This window comes from Rutilus rutilus (assembly GCF_951802725.1).
Source record: "Rutilus rutilus genome assembly, chromosome: 20".
Classification (NCBI taxonomy): Eukaryota; Metazoa; Chordata; class Actinopteri; order Cypriniformes; family Leuciscidae; genus Rutilus; species Rutilus rutilus.
In genome coordinates this window covers 33,465,374-33,486,220 of record NC_140225.1, presented here as the reverse complement: position 1 = coordinate 33,486,220, position 20,847 = coordinate 33,465,374, and the positions used below count along the sequence as shown (strand labels likewise).

General features: G+C 39.1%; 2 protein-coding genes across 6 annotated transcripts; one reads left to right on the top strand and one right to left on the bottom strand.

The window, feature by feature from the left end:
- Positions 1–4,598: 4,598 nt before the first annotated feature.
- On the bottom strand, positions 4,599–15,621 carry plek (pleckstrin). The gene is made up of 10 exons (XM_084391460.1): positions 15,466–15,621; positions 13,252–13,515; positions 12,314–12,469; positions 11,668–11,849; positions 10,673–10,764; positions 9,949–10,133; positions 8,025–8,129; positions 5,696–5,779; positions 5,537–5,609; positions 4,599–5,412 (listed from the first exon to the last, which is right to left on the bottom strand). The coding sequence occupies exons 2-10, from the start codon at positions 13,291–13,293 to the stop codon at positions 5,273–5,275; spliced, it is 1,059 nt and encodes a 352-aa protein (XP_084247586.1). The 5' UTR covers positions 13,294–13,515; positions 15,466–15,621; the 3' UTR covers positions 4,599–5,272.
- Positions 12,702–20,285, top strand: cnrip1b (cannabinoid receptor interacting protein 1b). Of its 5 annotated transcripts, XM_084391465.1 has the most exons (5): positions 12,702–12,833; positions 13,037–13,139; positions 15,809–15,980; positions 17,158–17,302; positions 18,054–20,285. In XM_084391465.1, exons 2-5 carry the CDS (start codon positions 13,103–13,105, stop codon positions 18,216–18,218), a joined length of 519 nt encoding a protein of 172 aa, XP_084247591.1. In that variant the 5' UTR covers positions 12,702–12,833; positions 13,037–13,102; the 3' UTR covers positions 18,219–20,285. The 5 variants fall into 5 exon arrangements, 2 of the variants coding, with proteins under 2 accessions (XP_084247591.1, XP_084247592.1); XR_014625583.1 differs by lacking the exons at positions 12,702–12,833; positions 13,037–13,139 and having other exon boundaries at positions 15,649–15,980; positions 18,054–18,382; positions 19,587–20,285; XR_014625584.1 differs by lacking the exons at positions 12,702–12,833; positions 13,037–13,139 and having other exon boundaries at positions 15,649–15,980; positions 18,054–18,384; positions 19,840–20,285.
- The last annotated feature ends 562 nt before the right edge of the window (positions 20,286–20,847 follow it).

The following is a 20,847-nucleotide window of genomic DNA, read 5'->3' as shown; positions in this document are numbered from 1 at the left end:
TGCCTTGTCAATAAAATTCAATCCGTTGGTCATTCTGCATCTGTGTCCTCTTTCTCCATAAGACTGCCGTGACAAAGCCAGACACAGAAACAATGCTAAGCTCCGGAACATGCTATTTGTTTCTGATGCAGGAAGGTTAGTACATGCATTCATGCATTCATGACCTCTAGACTAGATTACTGTAATGCATTACTAGCTGGTTGTCCTGCATCCTCAACAAACAAGCTACAATTAGTCCAAAATGCAGCTGCTAGAGGTCTTACTAGGTCAAGAAAATATGATCATATAACACCAATTTTATTATCTCTACACTGGTTCCCAATTAAGTTCTGTATCAATTACAAAGTATTACTACTGACCGATAAGGCCCTAAACGGTTTAGCTCCTGTGTATTTTACTAATCATCTATCGCCTTACAATCCATCACGCTCTTTAAGTCCACTAAAGAAGGGAGAGTGTTTTTCACATTTGGCTCCTAAACTCTGGAATAGCTTTCCTGATAATGTTTGGTGCTCAGATCAAGATTAAAGATGTGTCTCTTTAGCCTAGCATTCACATAATCCATCTCCTAACTTTAAACAGTTATTTCAGATCAAATGCACATGATTATCCTTGATTAATGTTATGAACAGCAGCTACGATAATTCTTTTCTAGTTGCTTCTGTTTTATCTCGGGATGCCGATCCTGAGGTAACTAGAGAGTATGTCAGCTCCAGTTTGGATCCAGCCTCTTATGAAGACTTCAGATGATCAACTCCTGTGAAGACTTCTGGTACCCAACACCTGTGAAGACTTCAGACGATCAACTCCTGTGAAGACTTCTGGTGCCCAACACCTGTGAAGACTTCTGATGCCCAACACCTGTGAAGACTTCAGATGATCAACTCCTGTGAAGACTTCTGGTACCCAACACCTGTGAAGACTTCAGATGATCAACTCCTGTGAAGACTTCTGGTGCCCAACACCTGTGAAGACTTCAGATGATCAACTCCTGTGAAGACTTCTGATGCCCAACACCTGTGAAGACTTCAGATGCCCAACACCTGTGAAGACTTCAGATGATCAACTCCTGTGAAGACTTCTGGTACCCAACACCTGTGAAGACTTCAGACGATCAACTCCTGTGAAGACTTCTGGTGCCCAACACCTGTGAAGACTTCTGATGCCCAACACCTGTGAAGACTTCAGATGATCAACTCCTGTGAAGACTTCTGGTGCCCAACACCTGTGAAGACTTCAGATGATCAACTCCTGTGAAGACTTCTGGTACCCAACACCTGTGAAGACTTCAGATGATCAACTCCTGTGAAGACTTCTGATGCCCAACACCTGTGAAGACTTCAGATGCCCAACACCTGTGAAGACTTCAGATGATCAACTCCTGTGAAGACTTCTGGTACCCAACACCTGTGAAGACTTCAGATGATCAACTCCTGTGAAGACTTCTGGTGCCCGACACCTGTGAAGACTTCAGATGATCAACTCCTGTGAAGACTTCAGATGATCAACTCCTGTGAAGACTTCTGGTGCCCAACACCTGTGAAGACTTCAGATGATCAACTCCTGTGAAGACTTCAGATGATCAACACCTGTGAAGACTTCAGATGATCAACTCCTGTGAAGACTTCTGGTGCCCAACACCTGTGAAGACTTCTGATGCCCAACACCTGTGAAGACTTCAGATGCCCAACACCTGTGAAGACTTCTGGTGCCCAACACCTGTGAAGACTTCTGGTGCCCAACACCTGTGAAGACTTCTGATGCCCAACACCTGTGAAGACTTCAGATGCCCAACACCTGTGAAGACTTCAGATGCCCAACACCTGTGAAGACTTCAGATGCCCAACACCTGTGAAGACTTCTGATGCCCAACACCTGTGAAGACTTCAGATGCCCAACACCTGTGAAGACTTCAGATGCCCAACTTCTGTCAAGACTTCAGATACCCAACACCTGTGAAGACTTCAGATGCCCAACACCTGTAAAGACTTCAGATGCCCAACACCTGTAAAGACTTCTGATGCCCAACACCTGTGAAGACTTCAGATGCCCAACACCTGTGAAGACTTAAGATGCCCAACACCTGTGAAGACTTCAGATGCCCAACACCTGTGAAGACTTCAGATGCCCAACTCCTGTCAAGACTTCAGATGCCCAACACCTGTGAAGACTTCAGATGCCCAACTCCTGTCAAGACTTCAGATGCCCAACACCTGTGAAGACTTCAGATGACGCAAACTCTGAATCAACATGCACCAATGATATATTTTCTAAATGTCTTAATCATTTGTTAACAAAAAACTATTAATTACTTAAATGAGCCCACTGTATCTGCATTAAATTATTACATTCTTTAAATTAAAGGTGCTCTAAGCGATGTCACACGTTTTTTAAGCCAAACCATTTTTTGTCACTTACAGCAAACATCTCCTCACCATCTGCTAGCTGCCCATCCCCTGAACACACTGTAAAAAAAACGCGGTCTCTGTGGACACCACAGGCTCCACAAACGGAAACAAACAAAAAAAAACTGGGCTAACCCGCACCACACAACAAACTGTTCCAGCCAATAACCGACAAGAAGGATTTGGGGGTGGGGTTTGAGGGGTTAGTGCGCGGATGAGGAGGAGGGAGGGTCGAGCTAGCCTCCGTTTTGTTTGACAATACTTTAAGCGTCAACAAGAAGTGACGTCATCCAACATCACTTAGAGCACCTTTAATACATTTTTAGCTAACTGTGATTTGTATAATTATGTACATTTCTGAAATGCATAGCTTAGACAGTCACCTCTGATAACATAACACTCTAAATTGTAATATGGACTCAAGTGCTTTCTGTAAAGCTGCTTTGAAATGATGTGTACTGTGAAAAGCGCTATACAAATAAACGTGAATTGAATTAAATTTGAAATTAATTCAAGGCATGCATGTACTGTAACGGTGGTCGCCCAATAATGAAAAAAAAAAATTTGAACCCAACAATAAAAAATATATTTTTTCGAAGGCGAGAATTAAACCCGGGTCTCTTGCGTGGTAATGCGGAGTCCTAACCGCTAGACCACAGTGACAATCTTAAGTTGGCAGCACAGGTGGTAAAGAGTGACTCGGGAACATCGGCAGCGTCAGCCCGTCTTGCTCCTATCTTTTTCCTTGCTCCACCAAGCCACCGATTTAGGAGTACGCTCCAAAACTCCAGTCCGATTCAAAACTTGATAAAGCATTCGTAGGCCAAAGGACACACCCGCTAACGAGAGGCTAACCAAGCAGCACTACCTCCTCTCCACGATGCCCGAAAACACACACTTTTCTCACGAAATCCACCCGCAATGACTGCCTCCAACGGGAATGTAACGCACTCCCCTCTTCAGTTGAACATGACCGCTCTATACTCTTTAAACCATACCCCTATATACTCATTTCCATCGTTAATTTTCCTCTCCTCCAATCCTGCCAGAGTATAGTTTTGGGAGGAGGTGACAGAAAATGAAAGTACTTAAAGGGGCAGTACAAAAAAAATATCTGTATTGCTACAGTACCGTGCAGTAATTCATTAAACTATTAAAGGACAAGCAATCCTTTTTATCAGTCAAATTCATTTCAAAATCTAAAACTCACTTTAGATTAGGGTCAAATTCTCACAATTAACTAACTATTAACTAGGACTTTTGAAAAATAAACTGTATGTGCACTGAACGCTGAAACCGGAAACTCATTGTAATAAGTAGAATGTGGAAGTAAGCTAGTTGTGCAAGTAGACCAAGTCCATTACTGCGACATTTTAGCTCACAATTCTGAGGGGAAAATGGCAGAATTGTGATTTTATACCGTGCAATGCATAAGTTAATACACCCATGCTAAAGTTGCTAATGGTGCATAAGTTAGTACACCCCTATGTTAAATTCCCATAGAGGCAGGCAGATTTTTATTTTTAAAGGCCAGTAACTTCATGGATCCAGGATACTATGCATCCTGATAAAGTTCCCTTGGCCTTTGGAATTAAAATAGCCCCACATCATCACATAGTATTGCTCTCAATGCTAATCAAACTAGCTTTTAGGCTAACTGAAATAAAACCATGCCAATCTCTAGGTATGGTGAATGCTATGTGATGATGTGGGGCTATTTTAATTCCAAAGGCCAAGGGAACTTTATCAGGATGCATAGTATCCTGGATCCATGAAGTAACTGGCCTTTAAAAATAAAAATCTGCCTGCCTCTATGGGAATTTAACATAGGGGTGTACTAACTTATGCACCATGTATTTTAAGGAAGAACATTTATTTATTTACGATACATTATTCATTCACAAAGAAAATTGGTGTCCTTAAAGGTTGGATTTTTCCTAATTTTTTAAATTAAGGCATTAAGTTCAATTTCCAAAATATGATTTTTTATTCCTCTTTTTAGTCAACTTTAGCATGGGTGTATTAACTTATGCATTGCACTGTATCTTGCAATTCGGACTTTGTAACTCACATTTACAGGTTTATATCTCACAATTCAGACTTTTTTTTCCCTCAGATTTGCGAGTTATAAAGTCTGAATTGCGAAATATAATCTCTTGATTCTGAGGGGAAAAAAGTCCAAATTTAATGATAAAAAGTTGCAATTACCTTTTTTCTTTTATTCCATGGCGGAAACATAAAAAACAGCCATGCTAGTGATGAAATACAACCTCTAACTATTCACATTTACCAAATATAACACATTTTTGAAAACAGTGTTTTTACATTTTTATTGTGTTGCTCCAAGTACTTCCACTGTGAATTCATAACTGATAGATGGATGCTAAGTTATAAAATTAGAAAACGGTAAGTTTATACAGCGGTATAGCAGAAGGGCTGTGCTGTTTTGACGGTTTTTGTTGCACCACCGGACTGTGACATCTCCATATTTGGACAAAATCAAGATGAGAAACAGGAAGTGCTTTAAATAAAGACAGGAAAATGCTGGACATTGAAGATTCCCTTTACACTCTTTCCACTGTGTTGACATTTCTGGATGGACAGATAAATAGCATTAAGTATCTCTGGTGAAAACCACATTTGCCCACATCCTCTCTCTAACTGTTGTGAGTTTTTCTTTCGTTTTTTTACACAATAATGTTTTTTTTGGTCAAATGGAGGAAGTGAAGAAACAACAAATGCCTTATTTTTAGAAGATACTGAAGAGGAGATATAGCTAGTGTGTTGACAACACTTTCTTTCAAACAGATCCCAACTCTGCATGTCTTTATTGAACGAGTTTGTTGACCAGGATGGATCCAATCCTGTTATTTCCCGGACTTTGCAACAATTTGAATGGCTTTGATCCAATCCTTGCGCTCATCCGCTGTAGCCGCCTGAAGATAGTAGTGCGTCTCATCCGAAGTGATGATCTCAAAGAGATTCCCATCAACCTCTTGTTTCTTGGCTGTAGGAGTTTACAAGAGAGAGAAACATTTGCATGCATTCTATAATGTATAAATGCTTTACAATGTAAATGTTTTATTGTCATCATGTTTTGTTGGATCATTTAGATGGACTAGTCGTCATACCATCAGGCACATATTCCACCGCAGTCACTACTGAGCCACGCAGGTGAATAGAGCCGAGCGGATCATCTTCCCCCTTACAGAGACACACACACCAGACCATTTCAACACTGCACTTAATATATATATATATATATTTGAAGATGACAGGAACATGCTTACCTTGGTGGGATCATAGTAGTGGATATAAGCAGGATCATCTCTAAGGATAAACTTTCTGACTTTCCAGTTCTTTCGCCGATGACCCTGTATAAGAAATAAAGATGAAATGTCTTATAAATACTTTAAATACTTAGTAGTGTTAACAAAAGAGACTTCATTGCAAAGTGTTACCTACTTTCATAAATATTTCTTTTAGTATATTAATGACAGGTGTCTGTTCAACAGTTCAATCTCTACTGCTTGCAAACCCTTTTTTCCTTTGATACTGAATGTCATTTTAGTGCATTTGACAATTCTCTGAAGAGTTTAGCATGGTAATGATATGATAATGTTATTGTATTTGGTCTTGGACAGGGGTGTGTTTCCCAAAAGCATCGTTAGCCAACTATGGACACAAGTTCTGTCGTTATCAGAATTGTTCAACGAGCCTGTGTTTCCCGAAACCATCGTTCCAACGAACATTCGCAAACAGCATCGCAAAGTTGTGTGTTTGGATCGACAGCTCAGAAAAATGAGAAATAGTCCTTAGGCCCGAAATTTATAGAAAAACATCAAGCATTAATTCTATCTCAAACAGTTTCATTAAAAGAAGTCATTACTCCACCACCTGTGTGACATCATTAACCAACGTGGTTAAACGACCAATTTGCGACAATACGGTTTCGGGAAACAGCCGTGACTAGCCGGTTTATTTCTTCAACGATGCATTTGACTATGGTAGTGAAGCAGCGAGTTACGCTGTTGTACGGGAAACACACCCCTGAATAGATCTGCTACGCAAATAGCATCTATAAGATGAACTATAGCTAATCTATACAGGTGGAGCTGGGGAAGAGGGAGGGAATCTGAGGAACACTGACCAACTATTTAAAGGTTGAACTGAAAGCTCATTGTTTACGTAGCTCACAGTTTACGTAGTGTTGTTGCGTAGCGCGTCTGTGTTGCACGTCACCACGTAGGCTCACTATTGGGCGATGCTGGTCATGTGTGTGATGCGTGATGATGTGCAACACAGACGCGCTGCGCAAAAACACTACGTAAACTAACTCGAGGCACAGAGAGAGAAGGAAATGAAAAGTGGAATAAAGTCGTTATTTTTGTTTGTTTTCGCGCACAAAAAGTATTCTCGTCGCTTTATAAACTTAAGATTGAGCCACCGGAGTCACTTGGACTATATTAACGATGTCTTTAATACATTTTCTGGGCCAGCAAGTTATAGTGTCTTAGAAGCCTATGGAGGAGTGAGACAGCTCTCAGATTTAATCAAAAATATCTTAATTTGTGTTCCGAAGATGAACGAAAGTCTTACGGGGTTGAACAACATGAGGGTGAGTAATTACTGACAGAATTTTCATTTTTGGGTGAACTAACCCTTTAAACATAAGAATATTGCTGGCCATAAACTGAGAAAGTGCGCGTCCGGTGTGCGATACCTCGAGTTGTCCCACACGCGGTGCTACAGAATGTGTAGCCATCAACCTTTTTACCCATCTCCGTGTCCATCACCCTGCGGATTACGCCATTTTACAGAGAGTAAATTGCTATTATTTTACTAGTCATGGAATGGGAAACGTGACATTAACCTATTAACAGGGGGTTTCTGTGTTCATATATTTAATAAAGGGTGATTATTAAGAACCCCGTTTTCTTTACTCATCTTATTTTTGTATTTGTATTTGCACTTGATTTTTTTGTTCATATCTGCTATCTGCATGACTTTATTGGCGCCGGTGCAACAATAAATTTAAGAGCTTTTCAGTTCTTCAGGAAACCTTCAGACAGTGTTTCGCTTCAGTTTGAAACCAGATAAACTTCACATGCTTGTCTTCCTTCACAAGAATGTGCCATAGATTGAGTACGCAACAAGTACAAATGCATGTGCCTTGTGTTTATCAGTATCCTTATGTTTGTTGGGTAATAAAGAAAAACTAGCCTATATAAACAAAGTAAAAATTTATTTGACTCCATAGATTCTATAGATATCGCGATATATCGATATCGTGAATTCTTTTGGCCACAATAACCGTGGTGTGAAAAATCTAACATCGTGACGGCCCTATACTCAATACAATTTGTTGCTGTATTTGTTCATCTTTGTTAACATTAGTTAATAAAAATGAAGCTGTTCGTTGTTTGTTCATGTTAGTTCACAGTGCATTAACTAATGTTAACAAGATGTGAATAATGTATTAGTAAATGTTGAAATTAACATTAACAATGATTAATAAATGCTGTATAAATGCAGTTCATTATTAGTTCATGCTAACTAATGTAGTTAACTAATGTTAACTATTGAACCGTATTGTAAAGTGTTACTGTGTTAGCGTACCTGTTTCAGCAAACAGCCCTGTTTGACTATCGCACCTCTGAACTCCTCCTTCAAGATCACGTCTTCATCACTGGAGTAGCCCTCACAGAAGAAACCACTATCAGCCTGCAAATCAACACACACGCACAGTCTCAACAACAGCTCTCGGTTCACACGCAGACACACAGTTTTTCACACTTCATTGTTTTTTGTACAGTACATGCTTTATACACATCATGCAATGTCACTGAAATGTATAGCATGTGGACAATATGATATGGCTCTATTCTAAAATCTACAGCGAACTTTGAGACATAAGGGATCAAATTTGATATGTTCTACTTAGTAAACACGAGCATCCAAGTTTGGTTTGAAGAGGAAAACGCACTGAGCACAAGATTCTCTCACCATTGCTGAATTCTAACACACACTCACAGCGTTCGGCCTGGTAGAAACGAAAGATGATGCTCTTTCCGTCGTCTGTTTGTGTTCATATGTAAATTGCATGAGCTTATTTTGTCCATTATATCGAAAGATCTGAAAAAGCCCATTATATTAACCCGCCCATAGACCCTCCCCTCGAAGAAATCAGGACTGAAGTGGTTGAAAGTCGACAAAAGAGAGATTTAAACACCAGGTGTAAACGGGAATGTGTCTCTATGGAAGCTTGTTTCCGCCACAGAATAAAACATTTTAAAAGATAATTGCAACTTTTTATCTCACAACTGTGAGTTTACATCTCGCAACTCTGACTTTATTTCTCAGAATTGCGAGATATAAAGTCACAATTGTGTGTTATTAAGTCGGAATTGCGAGATAAACATGCAATTCTGAGATAAAAAGTCGCAATGACCTTTTTTATTTTTCATTCTGTGGCGGAAACAAGCTTCAATGTCTCTCTCGTCTACTTGTGATCGACCAAAACGCATCTTAATACCAGGTGTAAACAGGGCCTGTAAATAGGCACCTTTCTGGGGTTGATATAAGGTACACATTTGTCCTTTTAAAGAGGCCATATTTGTCACAGTGTCTGGTTGTGTTTCCCTGGGGTCCACTAGAGGTCCTCTTCCCGCACGGTGTCCTACACTCTGTTACTACATTTCCCATGATCCTGTCTGTCACTGAGTGTTCATTGTGTTCAGCTGTTTCTCATCACCTCGTTTAGCACTTGTGTATATATACCCTGTCAGTTTCAGTGTTTGTCACGGAGTCCTTGTTTAATGTCCTCACACTTCTGTTCCTGTTTGCTGCCTGTTCTTGTTCGTGTTTTATGTTCTTGGATTGACTTGTTGGATTTTGACCATTTGCCTGAACTGATTGTGAGTACGGATTACCCCAATAAATATTTCACTGCACTTGGATCTACTGTCCCCCACAGTCTTGATTTAGTTTTTGATTTAGTTTTCATGCTTAAATGTCAAAAAACATTATTTTCCTCATATTCTCCATTGTTGCGGCTCCTCTCTTCCCAGTCTGTCAGTAACGCTCTGTTTACTTCCTGTCTCTATGAAGCCCCTCCTTCTGAAAAGCACACTGTGCTCTGATTGGTCGACTGGAGCAGTGTGTTGTGATTGGTCGAGCGCTTCGAGTGTGTTTGGGAAATGTCCCGCCCCTTAACACACTACTAACTAACTCAACCAGACCCCGCCCCTGCGTATGAATTATTATAATGAGGAATATTTTGATGTGTTCGTTCCCGGAAGAAACTCAAGAATGGAGGCGTTTCAGGAGTTCGGAAACACTGACACTGATATAGAGAAGAACTGGAGCTTTTTCACTCTCAAACAGCAACATTTTAAAAAGCTGAATATGTACAAAAGCTTAATAGGTGCTCTTTAAATGTTCTGCCCCAGTGACAAGCTGTTGTACCCCACTTTTTTCTGTCTTTCTGAGAGATCACTTAGTTTTGGAATAGAGCCATGCCGTGTATGATTTGTAAGCTTACAAAATAATAAAGAGCCTCCGTTTGGTCCAAGAAAACACACTCTGCTCCTTTCTCCGCCCCGTCTTTGGACACGTCCCCCGCGGCCTGCAGGAACCCCTCGGTGAGGAGCCCGGTGGCCAACATCACTCCCTCGGGACGGTTCCTGGCCTTCCCCTCGGAGATCAACCAGTCGACCACTGCGCTCCCTGCAGGAACATCACCACAACACATTTACAGGGAAACAAATCTTGGTAACACTTTACAATAAGGTTCATTAGTTAACATTAGTTTGTGTATTAACTAACATGAACAAACAATGAGCAATACATTTGTTACTGTATTTATTAATCTTTGTTAATGTTAGTTAAAAAAATACAGCTGTTCATTGTGTGTTCACGTTAGTTCACGGTGCATTAACTAATGTTAACAAATACAACCTTTGATTTTAATAATGTATTAGTAAATGTTGAAATTAATATTAACTGAGATAAATTAATGTTGTAGAAGTATTGTTCATCCTTAGTCCATGTTAACTAAGGTAAGTTAACTAATGTTAACTAATGAACCTTATTGTAAAGTGTAACCCAAATCTTGCAGAAAGGAAGATTAGAGAGATTGAGTAGATTTTTTATTTGAAAATGTAACCCAATGCCTGGGTTTGTCCATATTTGACCCAGCATATTTTAGAGTATCAGAGGTTTTGCCTAGTTCTTTATTTTATTATGTTCTGAAATGAATATCTCACCTGTGAAACAGTGATTAAACAGCCTTTTGTCCTTCTCTAGCTTCATCTCTTTAACACCGCTGTCTGGATCTTTCATTAAAACATACAGTTCACTGAGAACAGACAGAACAAAGGCAATGTTTTAACAGTTTTACAGTTCACAGACGGGACTTTCAAACTTATCACTTTATCATCTTGAATCAGAATAAGTTCCTCTTGCAGCATCTCTTCTCTTCTCTGATGATGAGGGCGGGGCAACCTGTCACTCACATGAGATCAGCCAATAGCAAACCACAACCATCCAATCATCCAATCAATTCCCCACAGACACAATCAAGCCCCGCCCACATTTGCTCTCTTTCCAGAAGCGTTTCACTCGAATATTCGACACAATAGAGGAGAAAAGACTAGAGCAACTTCATTTTCATGCCGACTTTAAAGTCCCCCTGCGTCAATAATTGTAAAATCATCTTTGATCACCAAAATGACATATTTAAAACTGTTTTCCTTGAAACTTCATTCCTTAAAATATCTTGAATGTAACTCGACACCTTTGCCTCATTTAGTATATGCGGTTCTATGAATATGCAAATGAGCCCCGCCTCCACTCACTCACTCAGCTCAGAGATTCACTGGTTGACGATCACACGTTGATCTGATTGGTTACAAGGTAGTTTGTGACGTCAGAAACACCAGCGATTTCAAAGCGTGTTTTTGAGACTGTCTTTGGTTCACTGCAGTTTTAAGGAGGAAATACTCAGCAATGGTGTCGACTTATGACTTTACACATGCTTTGTCTTAAAGCATATTAAACACACCACATAGACACATAAACAACATTAAAAGCTGGATTTTCACCACAGGGGGACTTTAATGTCTTTAAAAGGTGTCTTTGCAAGTGAATTAAATTAAAGATTGACTAACAAAATGTTTTTAGATTTATCTTCTTTTTTTTTAAGTTGGTCCAAAAGTATGATTTTGTTTATTTAAGTGCAGTTTTATAACGGAAATCATACCTCAGGTTAACATTTTCTGGTAATCGAATGGATCGGCGCGTTGATTTCCTGGCAAACTTCTTTCCCCCCTGTAAACAAGCGATCGCTCTCTTGATATCTTTAACCCAGAGCTCCCGTTCCTCCAGATGCGTCGCTTGGAAGAAATGGTCCTGGTTCTTAGCAGAACTGACCTTAAACACCAGCTGTCGAAAATATTAATGAAATGGCAACACTTTACAATAAGGTTCATTAGTTAACTACCTTAGCTAACATGAACTAAGAATGAACAATCCTACTTCAGCATTTATTAATCTTAGTTGATATTAATTTCAACATTTACTAATACATTATCAAAATCAAAAGTTGTATTTGTTAACATTAGTTAATGAACCGTGAACTAACATTAACAACGGTTTATAAATACTGTAACAAATGTATTGCTCATTGTTAGTTAAAACATTAACTAATATTAACTAATGGACCTTTTTGTAAAGTTTTACCAATGAAAAAATCAAGATATGTCCAACACGATCTCTTGAAAGTGCGTATCTATAGCACAAATTTTATTTCTCGTGCCATTTACACATAATCATATGCACGCAAAAACAATTTTTGGCATATAAATGGCCAGAGGTATATTGGTTTAAAAGACGTGTGATTCCTCCACCGTTCTCTTAGTGAAATCCTGGCATGGGCTGGTCAGCTTCGCTCCCTTCAGAGGGATCATTCCCTTCGGACTGCTGTCGGTCTTCTTCTTGTAAAACTCTACGCCATCATCTGCTAACACCACCCACACCACTTTCCATGAGTTCAGCACTGTGCCCTGCAAACAACATCACTTTAGCTTCCTAAAACGGCCAAAAATGAAGACCTTTAAAGTAAACAAAAACTTTCACATGAAGGATTACATGGGCTGTTTGCAACAACACTTAGTGAAGTGCAAGCATTCGATTTCTGTCATTTTCACTTCTGTATTTTAGGACACGCATATGTTGTGGTCGGACTTCTACTATACTTTCAGTTGCCGGATCCTGATGCACACATTTTTTATTACAGTTTTTCACAGAGAAACAGGAAAATTCCATCTCAAGAATGTCCACATCGAACACTTTGTGAGAGTTCAATGGAACAATGGAAATCTTTTCATTTTTGACCTTTACGGTTCTTTCTCACTCTCAGAAAAAAAGGTACAAAAGCTGTCACTGTGGTGGTATCTTTTCAAAAGGTACACCTTTGTACCTAAAGAGTGTATATTAGTCCCTAAAAGGTACATATTGGTACCAAAAGTGTACATATTAGTACCTAAATGGTACATATTAGAACCCTTTTGAAGGGTACTGTCCCTTTTGTACCTTTTTTTCTGAGTGTATGATTGTTTTTTTTTTTTTAGAAAGAAAGAGGATGTTTTTACTTCTGTTCCCAAATTGGAGCAACTTCATAACTTCATGGGAAACAAATGACAAAGCATCATCACATGACATCAGCGTTTTGCGGTACGTCTCTGTTTCTTCAGTTCTGGTCAGTGAAATTACCCGTATTCTTGCTTTCCAGTGATATTGTTAAACATAGAAAAGCTATAGTGCAAGATGAAACTCCAAGACTTACCTTTTTCACCAAGTATCCCTCTCTGATTCTTGTTGGTTCCATAGCTGTAAACTACAGAGCTCGACTCGTTATCTTCTTCAGGGAGTGGTGGATGTGAGACCCATACGCTTCAGCAGATTCTGTGCCTGTGACGCGCAGCCTCGCTTGACAGTTATAGACATTTTCTGATGAAAGGGAAGTTGCACACTGCCTGACTTGGTCAGACTAGTTTCCTCTGTGTTTTCAGCCCACGGTAAATGAGTCAAAGGCTAAAGATTAACAACCCTGATGAGTGATGATGACAAAAAGAGCTTTTTTCAGTCATACTTGTGTCCATTCTGGTCCTAATATACATTTGAAGTGGATCAAAACCTTTCATCAAAGTTATACATGAGTTTTGAACAACACCCGTTCTTGTCTTAGAACAACTTTGATGAACTTTTTTTGATCTACTTCAAATGTTGAGTACTGTGTATCATTTTTATCTCCTGGAACAAACATTTTCCGTGCCTTTCAATATCTGAAAAACCGCCATTTAACATCTAGAACATTTTAATCACTTCTCAAAAATTGGTTTACTGATAGAAGGTCGTTCACTGAACCAATTTTGTTGCAGCATTGAAGAGAGAGCGCACTGGAACAATACTTCAGCAAATCACATTAGCTTGGTGAGAGAAACAGTTCTTTCACAGGAAGTTGAATGAAGTGAGTCTGAGGTGTTACAAAAGAGTTGTACATTGCGTTCTCGCGGTCACTGGAGAAAGACCCAGCCTTCGTCGTGTTCGAAGAGACATCACAGGTGCAACACACGTTTGAGAATTTGAAATATTATTCAATTGTGCACTGCTTAAAATCCCACAGCTTAAGAACTTTGTGCTAAATTACATGATTGTTGATGTAAAAAAACAACAACATCTTTTAAAAAAAATCAACCAAATGAGAGGTGTTTTCACAAGTGGTTTTGAAAGGAAGTGAGAGTATTGCCATGGCGTCATGGTCTATGAATTCATAAGCTCGATCTTATTACCCGATCTACAGTGGCACAACCACGTTTACAAAGACACAAACTACTCAGGTGGTGCTATTATGTAACAGACAATACCATTGTACTTCTTATTCTATATATATAATATGTGTAATTTTACTGAATGATTATAAATGTACATGATGACTTAGAAAGAGGCACTTTCTGAGTGTGTTTAGTGAAAAGTTCTATTAAAATAAACTTACATTTAACAGAAAATGGAATACTACTGATTCTTAGTCATATGAGCTCATGCTTAACATGTAATTTACATACTTGGTTTTAAATAAAACAGCATCCTTGTTGATCTTGGAACAACATTGTAGTATGCCAATCAGATTTGAGAATTAAGTTTACAGTTAATGTCAAGTATAGGCTTACAACAAGGGTAAGAGGCTTTTACAACATTCTTAGTCATCTATTATTTTCCTCTGATATTAGGGAGAAGTTGTGGGTAGGGCTGGGTTTGGGTGTAGTTAAAGTCCCACTAAAGTGCCTTAAAACGTGCAGCATTATTACGTAATTTCCACTGTGACAGGAAGAGGGGCGGGACATATCGAACACCTCCCCTTTTTAAAAATAGCCAATAGCGTTTAGTTTATCACAGCTCAGACACTGTTTCCTCCTGATCTCGAACCGTTTCTCCTCCTAATCTCCTACATCTCTCTTTATAATACAGCATTCTGTGCAGAACTCAAACCGGTCTGATACGTTTTCTGTTGCGACTCGCTCATATGATCCGCTCTGTGTGTCGTGTCTCTGGACCGAAGCTTCGGTGGTTCACGTGACACTAACGACGAACCAGACTTCATTCGCCCCAATGGAAAGCATATTTACAATGTCTGAATCGTTCCCTATCCCCTATATAGTGCACTATGTGCCATTCACCACGTAGAAAACAGTAAATATGTGAAAATGTGACCAATTTCAGCTTCAGCGTCTGTTTATAATATAGGGGGCGGAGCTTCAGATTCTAGAGAGCATTTGATTGGACAGAAAATCTGATGAGAAGCTGAAGTGCAGAGTGATGTCATCAAAATCATTGATCCATATTGGCAGAAGAGAGAGACTACGTTTTGAATGCTTATATCTTCTAAATATGAATTTTGCCATTGTTTTGGGGCACACTAGCTGATAGTAAGGCATACCATTGTCATACTAAAAGCAAAAATGCTAATTTTATGCTACTATTTTTCAGTGATAACACTCACCCATCATCCATCTAATCTTGACTAACGGATGAGACTTGACTTGGTTGGTGTCCTTGAGCAACATGTAGAAACTTATTTAAATGATCGATAAACCAAATGCAAGGATGTTGTAGTATTGGTGTAATCTGGGCTACACTGCTTCTCTCTCTTGATCTCATTAGGTCGCTCGCTTGTTGGGATTATGTTTGTGTAGGGGATTATTGGACAGGAACAGCAGACATGACTTTGGACGTGCTTTCTGCATGCGGTTTTCACGGGTTTCCACTCGAGTACACCGATTTACTTCAGCCTGAAATATCCTGACCTGTTTCCTCACACCTGACCGTCTTTTGCATCATGGCAGACATTCCCCAACTGATTAAAATCGGCGTTTCGCTGAAAACCACCCCGAATAACGGACCCGTGTTCTTCAAATCGGACGGGACGAGATTCGGTCAGAGCAGAACCATCAAATTACTGACGGGAACGAAATACAAGGTCGACGTGGTCGTCAAACCGGGAGCAGTTGAGGCGACGTGAGTACATTAGTCTATTTGTAAGTGAACTTATAGCCTACTGAATCTATTGTTTGCATAACGCTTCGTTTGCATCAACGTTGAGACAGAATAGCAGGTTTATTTTGTGTAGATGTGATGTAAAATTACAATGACCAATATGCACCATTGTACAGTGATGGATAACATAGTAGCCTACTTTGACATATACAAGATAAAAATGCTGAATTATTATTTTAGACTGCATTGGCATTCAAACGTAGCTATTTCAAGAAAAAGAAAAATTAACTGAAAGCAACTAAGAATATTGGATGTAACATCTCGTGATAGATACATTTGGGATGCCATGATTGTGGGTTTATCCTACAGGATTGTGTGTTCATCTCATGCACTGACAGATTGCTTCCTTTGGCAGTCAAATCCAGACGATTAAGGCATCAACTTTATCTGACGGGCTGCATGTTGTAATGTGTGTATCCTATTCCGTTACACGAAGGTCTACAGATATCTAGGCTAATGTCAAATCAAATAGATGTTGCAATCTGAATATTCTTGTAATCTAGATTTAGAATCTTGAGTGCAATCTAGATTTACAGTAATAACAATAAATATGATATGATCATATTTTTAAATATGATGGATTCATTAGGGTGATTATCTCTAAGGTGGGCACCCAACTTAATAAATGATATTTCCATCTGAATCTAACCATGTCATGTCAACAAATGGAAAGGTCAGCCAGCCGTTCACTATCATGTTAATTATTGTGCCTTTCGCCCCAACAGCATGACATGCAACGGCAATATATATATATATATATATATTATTCTATATGTACTTATTCTTCTTATTGAAAAATTGTTGCTTTAATTAGCTTTAACAAAACTAGCTTGAAAATAATTAACAAGTCCTTTGTCTCGAAATATGTTCAATAATTTTAGCGATTCTCGTTTGCTACTTAAATCAACGTTTTAAAAAACATCAAATATTAGATCAAATGAGCACAGAAATAACATTGCGCTGCTCCCTGCGATCGCATCACGGATCAGACAAATTTATACCATCTAATATTTTAGAGGAGAATAAAATACAAAGGCGCCTTTAACCCCGGTGTGCCTTTAGCCCTGTTGTACTGTACTATTTGTGTATTTTTGGTTGTTGTCGTGTCAGTCTCCCTCTCTCACGTCTCATTCCTCAGATCCATGACCGTCGGTGGCGTGACGTTCCCTTTGGAGCAACAGTCTAAAGACCCTCAGTCTGTAGTGTACACTGGGATGTATGACACCGAGGGAGTAACACACACCAAAAGTGGAGAGAGGCAACCCGTTCAAGTCAACATACAGGTGAGAATTACTTTTGAAAGGTTCCCTTGGAAATAAGAAGTACACCATTTCAACACAGAGCCTATAAAACACATTATAAAAGCCTGCAGAAGAACATAAAGGTTCTTTATTGGCATCTATGGTTCTATTAAGAACCTTTAAAGGATTAGTTCACTTCAGATTGATCATTTCCTGATGATTTTCTCTCCCCCACGGCCTCCGCCTCTCCGCCTACGTCACGCTTGACCTTTCAACCTGATTACATAATGTGTGGCGCATCACAGCTAGTGCAAGACCAGCATTTGTGGTTAAAAAGTATATATTTGTTATAAAATGTCCACTGGTTTGTCTAGATAAGACTCTTATTCCTCGGCTGGATCGTGTCGAGACTTTGAAGCTGCACTGAAACTCACATTTGGACCTTCAACCCGTTGGACCCCATTGAAGTCACTATATGGAGGAACATCCTGGAATGTTTCCCTCAAAAACCTTAGTTTCTTTTCGACTGAAGAAAGACAGACATGAACATCTTGGAGGACGTGAGGGAGTAATTCTGAAGTGAACTACTCCTTTAACATCGATATAATTTTTCCATTCCACCAAAGGTTGTTTATAGTGGAGGAAAAGTTCTTCAGATGATTAAAATGTTCACTGAAAGGCTCTTTGGGGAACCTGAAATGCTCTGCAAAAACACCCATTGGAACATTTTTGTGTAAGTGAGTGTAAGAGCAAGAGTGTCACCTGATGTGTGTGATGTTTCTGTGTGTGACAGTTCACTCAGGCGGGTCTTTTCGAGACCGTCTGGCAGGTCAAGTTCTACAACTACAACAAGAGGGACCACTGCCAATGGGGGAACAGCTTCAACAGCATCGAGTACGAGTGCAAACCCAACGACACGCGCACACTCATGTGGATCAACAAAGAGCTGTTTCTGTGAACGACGTGTGAGTGTGTGTGTGAGAGTGAAGACAATCTTACGAAGAGCTAGCCCTCCCTAAACAACACACTGAGACATGAATCGGCGGATAGCCTTTCCTAAGACCGTATTAGAGTAGCTATTGTGATGAAGTTAAAGGGATGGATCGGAGTAAAACCAACCTAGTGTCCTTTGCACCATGACCTCGAGCCAAACGCTTGATGATGGCTAATGCTACCGCTAACCCGGACGTCAACATCACTTCAGTGATTAGGGAAAAGCCTGTAAAAGTCCTGGCAGAAAGCGATGCATAAGGATGTAGTGTAACGACGCCCAGGTCCAGGAATAAGCTAATATTTTGTTGGTAGTACCAGTTTGCAACAATTATTAGTTAAGGCGAGACACGGCAGGCAAAAACATCTTTTTTTTTTTTTTACTGGTCAATTTTGAGATATTTGTCTTTAATAACGTCTTCTTTCAGACTTGTGGTGAAAAAAAATCAGAAATACACATTTAGGGCTTTATTTTACTACACTTTGTCTGTTTGCGTCTGTAGATTTCTCATAAATTCAACAAAAGTTGGCGTTCTTAATCAACATGCTGCTCCCTGTCATCACACACACCGCTGGAAAGCTCTCTCTCTCTCCTGTACAATATGGTCATTTCCTTTTTATCAGCAACCAATCGTGAAAGTAAAAGGGCTGAATGCGGAATCTCATTGGCTGATGATAAATCTTTAAAGCCTGTTTTCTCAAAATGACTTTTCTCTCCGAAATCTCCACTTCAGTAGCACCGATATACACCAAACTCTCCAGTCTTGTACCTAGTTATATCATGAAGACATTTACAGAGGGATTTGTAAATATATTATTCCTAGCCTGATTTATATAACATTTTATTCCAAAAAACATGGCGAAAATATTTTTTTTAAGGCTATTGACAGTATATTCTGATTTACAGGAGAACAAAAGTAGATATCCATAAATCCCTCTGTAATTTTTTTCCCATCTAATATGTGAACTCAATGAAAATTTTTTTTTAAACCTGGCTTTATCCAATACTCAGATTTCGGGTTTTTTTTATATATGCAAATTAGCACATATTTAATTAGATATTGCCTAATTTGCATATTTAAACATTAAATTACAGAAAACTTGTAATACATTTGTTTCTCATCTTAATGTAGGTAATCAACTGGGAAAGTTTCATGATGATATCTGCTAGTTAAAAATGTACCCTATTCACCTGTAGTGTCTCGCCTTAACACTAAGTTGTCAACACTTTGGAAAAAAATTTATAAAAAATGTTGGATATACTGGCTTTTACGTGCTTTTCCCTAATCACGGAAGTGACGTCGACGTCCGGGTTAGCGGTAGCATTAGCCATCAGGCAAGTGTTATTTAAATAAACTCCTGATGTACTTACAAACTTTCCAATGCCTCGTTTTATGAGTACAGAACCTATTTGTGCTACTGTAGAAGTTTGGTGCATTCTGGGCATTATTAGTGCGGTAATTTACCAGATACATCATTGGATCCGTTAGCGCCTGCACTAAACCATCGGCTGATATCTCTAAATAAGCTCTAACTTTAATAATGTTCAACCAAGGGAGAAAAGGCTTCTGGGGGGTGTGTGGCTCGAGGTCATGGTGCAAAGGACCCTAGGCTGATCTTACTCCGAACCATCCCTTTAAATGAGAGTTTTACTGGATTTGTCTGCTGGAAAATCAGATTGTTGTATTTGAGCTGCACTTTACCCTGTTTGTTGTAGTGTTGTCTTTGCAGTTCCTTCCAGTTGTCTACCTCTGAAGAAATCCGTGAGGATGAAGTTTACTTTTATATACGAGTTTACAGATTTTATATAGACTTTATGATAGAATTGTTATTATACCGTTTGTCAATGTAGCATTTTCATTGTCAATTTTACGATGTGAATATACCTTCTATAGTGTGTGTTTTTATGAGTATTTTGTCATGGTGCATTGTGATATATACGTGCAATAACTGTTAGTGGATGTACAACCCCATTTCCAGAGAAGTTGGGACATTTTGTAAAATGCAATAAAATCAAGAATCTGTGACGTGCTCATTCTCTTGAACCTTCTTTTCTTTAACTGACAAAAGTACAGAGAAAAGTTTTCCAATGTTTTCACTGAACAACATAATTGTATTTTGTAAATATAAACAAATGTTGATTTTGACGGCTGTAACACACTCCAAAAATGTTGGGAAAGAGGCAAAATAAAAGTGAAAAGATTATTCAAGTTTAGACTATGCAACTCTTTTGAAACAGTGAAAACACAATGAGCAGGTGAACTGGTAATAGTTGGGGGAATCGTGTTCTTCTCAGTCTTTGTAAGCAAAGATGGGTCATGGCTCATCACTTTGTGGCAAATATCATGAGAGAATTGTCAAACAATTCAAAAATTACACTTCTCAATGCAAGATTGCAAAGAACTTACGTCTTTCACCATCTTCCATACATAATATTGTGAAAAGATTCAGGGAATCCAGAGAAATCTGTGTTGGGCAAGGCAGGAGACCTCTGTCGAATGTGCGTGACCTTTGAGCCCTCAGATGGCACTGCATGAGAAACCATCATGCTACTCTGTTAAATACTGCCACATGTGCTCAGGAGTACTTTTAGAAAA